The sequence below is a fragment of the Tilletiopsis washingtonensis genome (genome assembly GCF_003144115.1).
Source record: "Tilletiopsis washingtonensis strain MCA 4186 unplaced genomic scaffold FA09scaffold_16, whole genome shotgun sequence".
NCBI lineage: Eukaryota > Fungi > Basidiomycota > Exobasidiomycetes > Entylomatales > Tilletiopsis > Tilletiopsis washingtonensis.
The window spans coordinates 170,240-180,131 of NW_020312013.1; the positions used below are offsets into that span (position 1 = coordinate 170,240).

The window sequence follows — 9,892 nt, forward strand, 5'->3', positions numbered from 1 at the left end:
TGCTTCTCCACACCCACGCCCGCGCGCTCATCTCCTCCACGCACGCGAGCGCCCGTCATGGATGCAGACGCACAGGATGCGCATGCCGCGCGCATCGACACGCTGCTCGCCACGCTCGACGGCGGCGCCGGTGCGTCGACTGCTGATCCCCCCTTGTCTCTTCGCCCTGCTGACGCGCGCCACGTCTAGATGTCGAGCGGCGCGCCTCGGCGCTCTCTTCGCTCGGCGTGGCGCTCGATGCGGGGCCGGTGCGTCTCGCGCCTCCATGACCGTGTGCGGCTCTGCTGACGCCTGCGCGAGCAGCCGCCCGATGCGCTGGCGCTCGTCGAGCCCGTGCACAAGGCGCTGCGGCATTCGCATCCTTCGCTCTTCGTGCCTGCGCTCGCCTCGCTCGCCTCGCTGCTCGAGGCGATGGACAGCGCCGCGCACCTCGCACGCGCCGTCGCCACGTGGCTGCCGCCCGTGCTGGAGCGCCTCGGCGACGCAAAGGAGCGCGTGCGCGTCGCGGCGCGCGGCGCCCTCGACGCCGTCGTGGCTGCTGCGATGGGGAAGATGGGCGCGGCGGGCGTGCAGCGCGGCGAAAATGCGGCGGCGAGCCTGGAGAGACTGCTGAGGGAGGTGGGCCTGCAGGGCAAGAGTCCGCGCGTCCGAGAGCAGGTGAGGGGCTGCGCGCTGGCTGCGCTCAGCAGGGTGAGGCGGGAGAGAGAGAGACGGCTCATGCCTTGTCCCTCTTCAGGTCACGCTGCATCTCCCTAGTCTACGCGCAGCGCACAAGCTGCCCTTGCGTCCGTTGCTTTCACCCCTAGTCGACCTCCTCTCCGACGCCGACGGGCCCGTGCGCGAAGCCGCACGCTCCACCCTGCTCGCGCTCTTCGGGCCCGCCAGCGGCGGCGCAAAGGCAGATCTCAAGCGCGAGCTGGAAAAGAAGGGCACGCGCAAACAGACGGCCGATGCGCTGCTTGCGAGTGTGTTTGCCATGGAGAGCGAGACGGAGGAGGCGCGCATCGCCCCGAGACAGGCGGCGGTGCATGCGAGTGCGCCGCCCGGAGCGGTGCCAACGCCCGTCATGACTGCTGCCGCGGCCGAAGATGTGCCCATTGTGCATGTGAGTGTGCCCTGCTCTCCCCGCTCTCCCGCTTGATCTCACTCCTTTGTGCAGATTGCCTCGCGCCAAGATCTCGAACGCACCCTCGCGCCGCTGCACGCGTGCTTCGAGGGCCGCGAGTCGGAGCACAACTGGGCGGCGCGCGAGGCGGCCATTGTGAAGCTGCGCGGCATACTGCGTGCGCCGGGCGCGGAGGGCAAGCTGGGCGAGGCGATCGGGAGGGAGGTGAAGGGGCTGGGAGAGGGCATCGTCAAGGGCGTGAGTGGTGCTGACTGTGTCCTGCTTGTGGGTGAGAGAGAGGAGAGCTCACGTGGGGCGTCCATCTGCAGGCCTCGACTCTGCGCACCACGCTGGCAATGCACAGTCTGGCGCTCATCGGCGAGCTAGCACAGCAGCTAGGCGACGAGCTGCCCGAGTCCGTTGCCGATCTCTTCCTCACCTCTCTCCTCAAGATGGCCGGCTTCACCAAGAAGCTCGTCGCCACTGCCTCGCAGCAAGCCGTCGCGTGCCTGCTGCGCAGCCTCGCGTACCGGCACAAATTCCTCGACTTGCTCTGGGCGCATCTGCAGGAAAAGACGGTCGCGACGCGCATCTGGATGTGCACGCATCTGTGCACCCTCATCGAGACGCACGGCGCGCAGCGCAGGCATGCGCTCGAGGCGCACAACGGCCTCGACATTCTCGACAGGGCGCTCAAGCGCGCCCTGCCGGACCAGAACAAGGACGTGCGCGCCAAGGCCCGCGATGCCTTCTTTCACTTCCAGCGCGTCTGGCCCGGCGAGGCGGAGCGACTGCTCGAGACGCTCGACGCCTCGACGAAGAAACAGGTCGCAGCTGCGCTTGCGGAGGCTGGCGGACCCGCCACTGCTCCCTCAAGCACTGTCGGTAGCCCCGCGGCCGCCGGCACCCCAGGCGTGCCGGCCAAAGCTCGCTCGGCTTCCATTGCAGCGGTGCCACCGGCGCGTCGGCCGGGTGGGCCGTCGAGCGCCATTCTCGCCGCCAAGCGCGCCGCCTCGGAGCGGCTGGCGCGCGAGCGGCGCGAGGCGGAAGAGGCGGCGCAAGCCGAGGCCGAGGCGCAGGCGCAGCAAGAGGGAGAGGCGCCTGCCGATGAGGAGGCGCAAGCTGCCGCTGAGGCAAAGGCAGACCAGGCAGCTGCAGAAGAAGAAGCCTACGCTCGCGTCGCCGCCACTCGAGCTGCGGCACGTGCGCCTTCGACGCCACGAGAGCGGCCGCTGTCCTTGCTGGACAGCAGTCCGACTGGCATTCCTGCTCCGACGACGCGAAGGGGACACGCGCGCTCCGCCAGCTCGTCTTCGTCGCAGCAAGCGACGCCTCGGCTGGGCAGCGATCCTGCGCCGAGCAGCAGCACGCCCACTGGCGTCGCTGCCGCCACCGCAGCTTCGCGCAGTCGAGCGCCGAGCGCCTCCTCTTCCTCCACGCCGCCCTCGCATGGCTCTGCCGCTCGTCTGCGCGGCGGCGTCGCGCCTGGCGCCTCGTTGCCTCCGCCTTCCTCGACGCGCACAAGGACAGCTTCGACGTCCTCCAGCTCCGCCTCCAGTGTCTCGCGCCCCACGCGTCTGCGCGCCGCCGCGCAGCAAGACGCAGACGAGACGACGGAGCTGCCCGCTGCGCTCGACGACGATGTCTCGCTGGATCTGATGGCGTTTAGTAGTAGCCCCATCGCCCCTGGCCCGCGCACGGGCTCGACGTCGGCGTTTGCGCGCAGACAGGCAGTGAGTGCAGAACAGGCGCGTCGACACGCTGCGGCGGCGGCAGACGAGGCGCGGCAGATGCAGCATCGGCTCGATGAGCCTGCGAGCCCCATCGCTGCTGCTGCAGCTGTGCCGAGTGCCTCGACCCTGCCGCCACTCGACACGCCAGCTGCGAGCGGCACTGGCGCTCCGGTGCCTGGCTCCTCCGCTGGTGCCGAGCCGCCCGGCACGCCGGGCGCGAAGCCGCTGGCGCCAGGCGGCGCAGCGGGCGGCGCCAGTTGGTTCAACAAGCGGGCCGCGCGTCTCGAGAACGGCGGCGCCGAGCCCTCTGCCTCTTCGTCGCCGATCAAGGCGCGTCCGGAGGCCGCCGAGTGGGTCGCCGCCCTCGCCTCCGGCCAGGCCGATCTGCGCATCTTCCGGCGCCTCGCCAAGCTCAGCGCCGACTTTCCCGTGCCGCTCGCGAGCAGCTCGACGGAGGCGGAGGAGGAGCTGACGCCGGGCCTGTACTCGACGAGACTGGAGGCGCGAGAGGCGAAAGAGGCACTGAGAGCGGAGGAGGAGGCAGGCAAGGAGAGAGCCATCGGTGCTTGGCTTGAAGGAGGACTGTTTGATAAGCTGTGGGACGCGCTGCTCAGGCAACTCGAGGCAGAACCCCGGGTGAGTGGAGACCGCAGCCAAGTGCACGACTGCAGCAGGGGCAGCTGACCCACATCGTTTTGCGCCTGTTGCGCCCACAGAGCGAAGAGCTGCACGCCGCCGCGCTCGTCGTGCTGCAGCGCCTCATCTCGCACCAGCACGCGCTGCTCGCGGCGACGAACAGGGAGGCGGCGCTGCTGGCGCTGCTCTTGCAGCTGCGCCGCCGGCGGCGCGAGCGCGCCACGCAGAGCGCCTGCGAGGCGCTCGTCGATGCGTGGACGGCACGGACCGAGCCGATCCTGGGCCTCGGCACCCTCATGGCCGCGCTCGATGCGGCGCTGGGCAAGCGCCGCGCCGCCGCCGCGGCGGCCACGAATGGCAACGGCAGTGCGCCGAGCGCCGCAGAGGAGGCGGCGCGCGTGCGCGTCTACACGCTGGGCCTGCGCTCCCTCGGGCGCCTGCTGCTGCGCCTGCCGCCCGAGCTCGTCGAGGAGGAGCTGCCGCGCGCCAAGCTGCTCATCACGGCCGCGTTCGGCGCGCCCGCCGTCGAGCTGCGCCTCGCGGCGACGCAGGTCATCGTGGCGGCGCATGCGCGCATGCACGACACGCCGACGCTCTTCCGCATCCTCGCGCCGCTCGAGGAGAGCCAGCGCGACCTGCTGACGTACTACATCTCCAAGAGCACGTAGGGTGGGCGGGCAGGCAAGATGGTGGCATAGGGGCCGATGTGGGAAACGGAGAGGGCAGGATCAATTGCTATCGTCTGCCCCGCCCGCGCATTCTCACCTCGCGCAAAGCTCGACTGCCGCAGCGTGCCTGGACCACAGAGGGAGGCCTTGTACGTCGCAATGAATGCGCCGATCCAGATACACGACACACACACACCCCAGCCAAGGCAGCTCATGTGTCCACGCCTCTTTGGCGAAGGCACGCCTCAGTTTGCCAGACGCGCGTGCGCCTCTCTCTCCCTCTCTCTCTCTCTCTCCTGCGCGTGCCACCGCGCTGCTGCTGCGGTAACACAGGAGAGAGGGCTTTGCATGCAGGCTGCGAGACAGAGAAGGAAGGGTCCATGTGTGTGCATTTGCAAGAGAGACGCATCGGCAGGCCCACGTCGAGGCGTCGCGGGTCTAGAGGGGGCGAGGCAAAGGAGGGAGAAGAAGGGCGTCAGCGCTTCCTGTGTACCACACACTCCGCCATCTCTCCATCTCTCCCATCTCTCCGCCACGCCGCCGCAGCAGCAGCGTCGCCGCATGCGCAACCAATGTCAGATTGTTTAGTCATCGTCCCGCCCCACGCGCCAGACACAGCTGGCGGGCCGGTCCTTAGGTAGCACGCGAGGCTTATCAGACGCAAATTACTCATAACTCTCATCACTGTGTGTTGGCTGCGGTGCGGCGCGCGCGCTACTTGCTACTGCCCTCTCGAGAGGAGAGAGAGAGAAGAGACGCGCGGTGCGCCGTGCGGATGCGGCAAGGGTACTCACGAGAACAGAGGAGGTGGTGAGGAAGCAAGAGGAGCGAGGAGCGAGGCAGCGCGCTTTGCAGTTCTGCGCCAGGCCGCGCGCGCGCGCGCTTTGCACCTGTGCTGGCGCGCGCGGCGATGCTTAGTCAGCCGCTGATGCGCGCTGGGGCAACCTCCACACCAGCACGCGCACCGTGGCTCGTGCCTGCCTCTCCACCATCACCTCGCACGCTCGCTCCTGCCGCCTCTCCCGTCGCACGCGCCCATGGCGCAAGCAGAGCGGCCTGCGCGCAGCGGCAGCCGCGGCGCCGAGCGCGACGCCGCTGCCGACGCCCAGGCGCACGCCGGCGCCCTCGTGCCGCGGCAAGACAGCGCCAGCTGCGGCGTCGCCTCTCTGCCGCGTCTCCCACCAGAACTCCTCTCGCACATCGTCTCCTTCCTCGCGCCCGCCTCGCTCGCCAACGACCCGCTGGCGCACCGCACGCTCGCCGCGCTCGCCTGCACGTCGCGCCTCATGCGCCACTGGGCGCTGCGCGTGCGCTACGAGACGCTCGTGCTGCCAAGACACGTGCGCGACTTTCGCCGCTGGTACGGCCGCATACGCGCCGCCGAGCCGCCGTTTGTCTGTGCGGGATATACACGCGCCCTCTTCTCGGGGCTCGACGACGTGAGTGGGCCGTGCTAGGGGGCAGGAGGCATGCAGGGGCACCGGCGTCGTTCTGTTTCTCGCTCACCTCTCTCTCTCTTCCATTCTCTCTCTTTTCTCCCCTCTCTCCTCTCCTCTCTCTTCTCTCCTCTCCCTTCCTCTCTCTTCTCCTCAATCCGACCTCCTTCTCGCTCTGTTTGCACTCACAGGTGTCGCGTCTCACCGCAGCGTCGAGCGGCTGGGAGACTGAGTTCCTCCGCTTGCTGCACTATCTCGGGCGGTGCGTCCTGTCCTCTCCCTCACTTCTCTACTCTCACTGACACCCTCTTTCCTAGGCACATCACCCATCGTTTGTGTCCCCCTGCACTCTCCCTCTCTCGCCTCGCTGACACACACTCCGCAGTCTCTCTCTGGCACGCCGAGTCGCGCTGTCTGCTGCGCGACCACTCCCAAGTGCACCGCCCGCGTCCTCGGCAAGCAAACGGCAAGCGCTCCGCCATTCCGCGCCTGCAGCCGTCGTGGGCGTGGGGCGAGGGGCTGCACTTCTCCGACGACGACACTTCCGACTCTTCCTCCTCCTTCTCCTCTGAGGGCGAAGAGCAAGGCGAGGAGCGCTCTGCGCAAGGGCAGGGCACCGAGCTTGCGGCGGCGGCGGCGCCAGACGAGGCGCTGCGAGCTCGGCAAGCGGCCGCCGCGGCGCGCGAGCGCGCGCGCGCCGTGCCGCCAAAGTGGCTGCTCGACGAGCTGGCGTCGGATGCGCAGGCGGCGCATCGGCATCGCGCCCACCTGCCCGCCGAGCCGCTCGAGGACCTCAAGGTGCCGCACCAGCGCGCACAGGCGACGCGCGAGAGCTGGGGCTGTGCGCCGCAGAGCATCAGTCTCTGTGTGGGCGGCCCGCACGTCGAGGATCGCAACTGGCCGCGCCTGAAGTTCTGGCGGAGATGCAGGGAGCTGGATCTGTGAGTGTTCTGCTTGTCCCTTTCTCGTCTCTCAGCGAACTGCTGGGGCGTCTGCGAGATGCTGATGCGCATGTGGTCTCAGATTCGTGCCAGTGACGACGTACGTGCCGCGCGTCCTCACGCTGCTCTCGACACTGCATCGGCTGCCTCTGGTGCGCCTGCGCATCTCCTCGCCCCACGCCACGCTGCTCCTTGCGCTGCCTCCCTTCTCGCGGCGCACACGCGGCGGCGCCCCTGCCTCGCCCTTCGACGACGACGCGCCCGGCGACGCCGCAGACACTGCCGCCGCCGCCGACGACGACGACGCGGCGCCTCTAGCGCCGCCCAATCTCGCGCACAGCCTGACGCACCTCTCGAGCTGCGCGGGCCTCAAGTCGGCCGTGCTGGCCGAGTTTGCGGGCACGCATCTCGACGACATTTCCATCCTCGAGGGCCTCGTCACGAGCCTCGTGCTGCTCGGCGCCGACGCGCCGCATCTCTGGCGCGCCCTGCCCGCCGGCGCCTGCTGTCCGCTGCACTGCGCCGAGCCGGCGAGTCCGCCGCGCCTGCGCGGAAGCACGGGAGAGGAGCGCATCCGCGTGCGCATCCACCAGCGGGGCCAGAGCACATGGGGCCGCCTGGCGACGCGCCGCAGCGACTTTGTGGAGCGTGCGTATGCAGGCGGCATGGGCGCGTGGAAGACGCTGGGCGCGTGGGATGATTGAAAGAGCCGGCCGGCCAGCCTAGCCGAGCCTTGTCTCTCACAACACGGATGGAGTCTAATCATCATGAGCTGATACCCCCCGTCTCGTCTCCTCCGCCACGCTTTTGCCCCCCCCCCCCCTCGAATCGGTCCCAGTCTCCCCTCTCTCTCTGCTTTCGCTCGCCCTGCGCTCTCTCGCGCGCGCGGCGCGCCCCTATGCCACAGGCACGCCAGCGTCGGGCGCCAGCCAGTCATACGCCGTGTCCTCGAGGTGGTCTGCGCGGCGGCGGCGGCGGCGGCGGCAAGGGGGGGGCCGCAAGGTCAGCACCAGTATGCGCGGGCGAAAGCCCCACACGTTCGAGAATGGGGGAGAGAGATAAGAGGCAAGAGAGAAATGAGAGACGCTACGAGAAGCGCGCGTGATGCGCGCGCGACTGGAGAGCGCTGGGGCGTAGCTGAGCTTGCCCTCCGCCATGCACACCCGAACTCCAAGGGCGCATTTCGGGCCCCCTAATCGGAGCCGGCCGCCCAAGCTGTCTCCTTCTCTAGCCCCCGCACTCTCATCCTCTTTTGCTGGCGTTCCACATCACACTTCCCTCGCGGTCCTCGAGCCGAAGAAGAAACTCACCGTCCCAGTCGCGCACTCTCTCGCCCGCGCGGATGCGCAGCAGCAGCTGCTGCATGCGCGCCTCGTCGCCTGCGTCGAGCGCACTGGCGGGCAGGGCCTGTGCCTGTGCTGCTGCTGCTGCTGCGCTGCTGCTGCTGGCGCCGGCGGAAGCGGGGAGCAAGAAGGCGCGCAGCGCGCGGGGCGAAGGGAGAGCCGAGGCGTCGAGCTGCGGAAGAAAGGGGGGGCCAAAGAGAGAGCAAGTCAGCAACTAAGTCGCCTCTCTCGACGTCGGCGTAAGAAGGCGGGGGAGACAGCGGAGCGTGGCACGATTCAGCTGAGCCGCGCTGGGGGCAGCACTAGCTGTCTGCATCTGAGTTGCTCGAGAGCGGCAGACTTTGTAGATTCCCCCCCTCTCTCTCTCTCTCTCACTCTCTCTCTCTCTCTTTCTCTTGCCAAGGCGTACCAAGCCCCCGCATGAAGCATATGACTGTCGGGCTGCGCTTCTAGAACGCGAGCATGACGAAGGTACCGTCGGGCGCTGCAGCTTCGGAGCTTCCCCCATGCCCTCTTCATTTGCTCTCATCTCTACTCGCCGAGGCGCTCTCTCTCTCTCTCTCTCTTCCCGCATCGCAACATCTGTCACTCACCACAAGCACCAGCGCCTCGCTGCCCTCTCCGCACGCGCTGCGCGCCAGCCGTGCCGTCCTCGGGTCCACGTGCGAGCTCGCCACGTTGGCATGCGCCACGTACACGCCCACCACGCTGCACTTCTCCTCGCTCGCGTGCGCCTGCGCCAGCGCCAGGCCCGCCTCGAGCGTGGGCGAGAGGGCGGAGTGGGTGTGCGTGAGGGGCAGGGCGCGGGAGATGTGCACGGGCGCCGAAGAGGAAGAGGAGGAGGAGGAGGAGAGGGAGGAGAGGAGAAGGCCGCAGACGGAGGCGTGTGGGTGCGCGGCGACGTGTGCGAGGAGCGTGGAGTGCGCGGAGGGGGAGAGGACGTAGGACATGTTGCTGGTGCTGGCTGGCTGGCTGGAGGTGGTGGGCAGTTGTGGGCCAAGCTGGAGGATGAACGAGTGACCAATCGGGAGAAGGAGAAGTCGAGCTTCGCCACGGCCGCGCCGCGGCGCGCCGCGCGCGCACGGACGCTCCGGCGTCAACTTGGTGGAGCACGTCACGTGCCAAGGGCGGCCGCGACGGCGAGACCGGGGCCTTGCTCAGTCAGTCTAGTCACCCCACTCCATTGCCTTCGCGCAGCGCACGCCACGATGCGCTGCCAGGGCAAAGGCTTCCCTTCACTTTTCGATGTGCTCGTATATTGGCTGCTCAAGCGGCAGGCGAGAAGAGGGCGCGACTGCTGCCTGTGCAGAGGCTGAGCCTGAGGCCGGAGATTTCAATGGCGCGGGCGAGAAGAAAGTTCTCACGCGGGCGCCGGCGGCGCCGCGGGCCCTGCAGAAGCGGCAGGCGCTTCACTGTCGATCGAGAGCGCAAGAGCAACACTGCTTCTCTCTTCTCCACCACACCACCCTGCTAGACAATTCGCCACCATGTCTGCGCCCTCCTCGCCCGACTCCTCCTCCTCCTCGGCGCTCAGCAGCAGCGGCAGCGCCACACAGTCGTCCGCCACGTCCGCCGATCTGCCTCCTTCGCCCTCGCCGGCCACGCTCTCCCTGCCCGCGCCCGAGCGGCGCGCCGCGGCGCTGGCGCTCAAGGATGCCGGCAACGCGCTGTTTCTGCGCCAGGAGTACGAGGCGGCGAAAACCAAGTATGGCGAGGGCATTGCGCTCGATGAGGGCGTCGCCACGCTGTGGAGCAACCGCGCGGCGTGCGAGCTCAAGCTGGAACAGCATGGCCTGGCGATTGAGGATGCCAGTGAGTAACTAAAGAGCATAGGGGGGGGCGGCAGAGAAAGGAGGAGTGGGCGGCGCAAGGCCGCAGCGAGGAGCAAGGGCAATGGGAAGGGGGGTGCGGCGGAGGAGACCGCGGCTCGGAACATGGAGGTGCGCCGCCAACGCCGGTCCAGGACGAAAGCCTATGCTTGCTACTTTGCTCGAACAAACGCTGCCACCTTCGCTCTGGGGGGGGGGGGG

At 68.7% G+C, this 9,892-nt stretch overlaps 4 protein-coding genes across 4 annotated transcripts; 3 read left to right on the forward strand and 1 right to left on the reverse strand.

Annotated features, from left to right (window-relative positions):
* Positions 1-57: 57 nt before the first annotated feature.
* Positions 58-4,142, forward strand: FA09DRAFT_339977 (hypothetical protein; the record flags this gene model as incomplete). The annotated part of the gene is made up of 7 exons (XM_025744273.1): positions 58-130; positions 190-248; positions 304-657; positions 737-1,105; positions 1,160-1,363; positions 1,435-3,474; positions 3,555-4,142. 7 exons carry the CDS (start codon positions 58-60, stop codon positions 4,140-4,142), a joined length of 3,687 nt encoding a protein of 1,228 aa, XP_025596885.1.
* A 1,024-nt stretch (positions 4,143-5,166) lies between these two features.
* On the forward strand, positions 5,167-7,341 carry FA09DRAFT_346596 (hypothetical protein). The gene is made up of 5 exons (XM_025744760.1): positions 5,167-5,581; positions 5,770-5,840; positions 5,896-5,909; positions 5,964-6,519; positions 6,602-7,341. Exons 1-5 carry the CDS (start codon positions 5,180-5,182, stop codon positions 7,221-7,223), a joined length of 1,665 nt encoding a protein of 554 aa, XP_025596886.1. The 5' UTR covers positions 5,167-5,179; the 3' UTR covers positions 7,224-7,341.
* A 16-nt stretch (positions 7,342-7,357) lies between these two features.
* Positions 7,358-8,846, reverse strand: FA09DRAFT_331102 (hypothetical protein). Its single transcript, XM_025742870.1, has 2 exons — positions 8,456-8,846; positions 7,358-8,034 (listed from the first exon to the last, which is right to left on the reverse strand). The coding sequence occupies exons 1-2, from the start codon at positions 8,810-8,812 to the stop codon at positions 7,762-7,764; spliced, it is 630 nt and encodes a 209-aa protein (XP_025596887.1). The 5' UTR covers positions 8,813-8,846; the 3' UTR covers positions 7,358-7,761.
* Positions 8,847-9,112: 266 nt separating this feature from the next.
* FA09DRAFT_331103 (hypothetical protein) lies at positions 9,113-9,878 on the forward strand. The gene has a single exon (XM_025742871.1). It carries the CDS (start codon positions 9,350-9,352, stop codon positions 9,680-9,682), a length of 333 nt encoding a protein of 110 aa, XP_025596888.1. The 5' UTR covers positions 9,113-9,349; the 3' UTR covers positions 9,683-9,878.
* Positions 9,879-9,892: the final 14 nt, after the last annotated feature.

Coding starts and splice junctions, on each gene's coding strand:
- FA09DRAFT_331103 (XM_025742871.1), top strand. CDS start 9,350: ATGTCTGCGCCCTCCTCGCCCGACTCCTCCTCCTCCTCGGCGCTCAGC.
- FA09DRAFT_346596 (XM_025744760.1), top strand. CDS start 5,180: ATGGCGCAAGCAGAGCGGCCTGCGCGCAGCGGCAGCCGCGGCGCCGAG. Junction 5,582..5,769: donor TCTTCTCGGGGCTCGACGAC/GTGAGTGGGCCG, acceptor TTGCACTCACAG/GTGTCGCGTCTCACCGCAGC. Junction 6,520..6,601: donor AGATGCAGGGAGCTGGATCT/GTGAGTGTTCTG, acceptor ATGTGGTCTCAG/ATTCGTGCCAGTGACGACGT.
- FA09DRAFT_331102 (XM_025742870.1), bottom strand. CDS start 8,812: ATGTCCTACGTCCTCTCCCCCTCCGCGCACTCCACGCTCCTCGCACAC. Junction 8,035..8,455: donor GCGAGGCGCTGGTGCTTGTG/GTGAGTGACAGA, acceptor TTTCTTCCGCAG/CTCGACGCCTCGGCTCTCCC.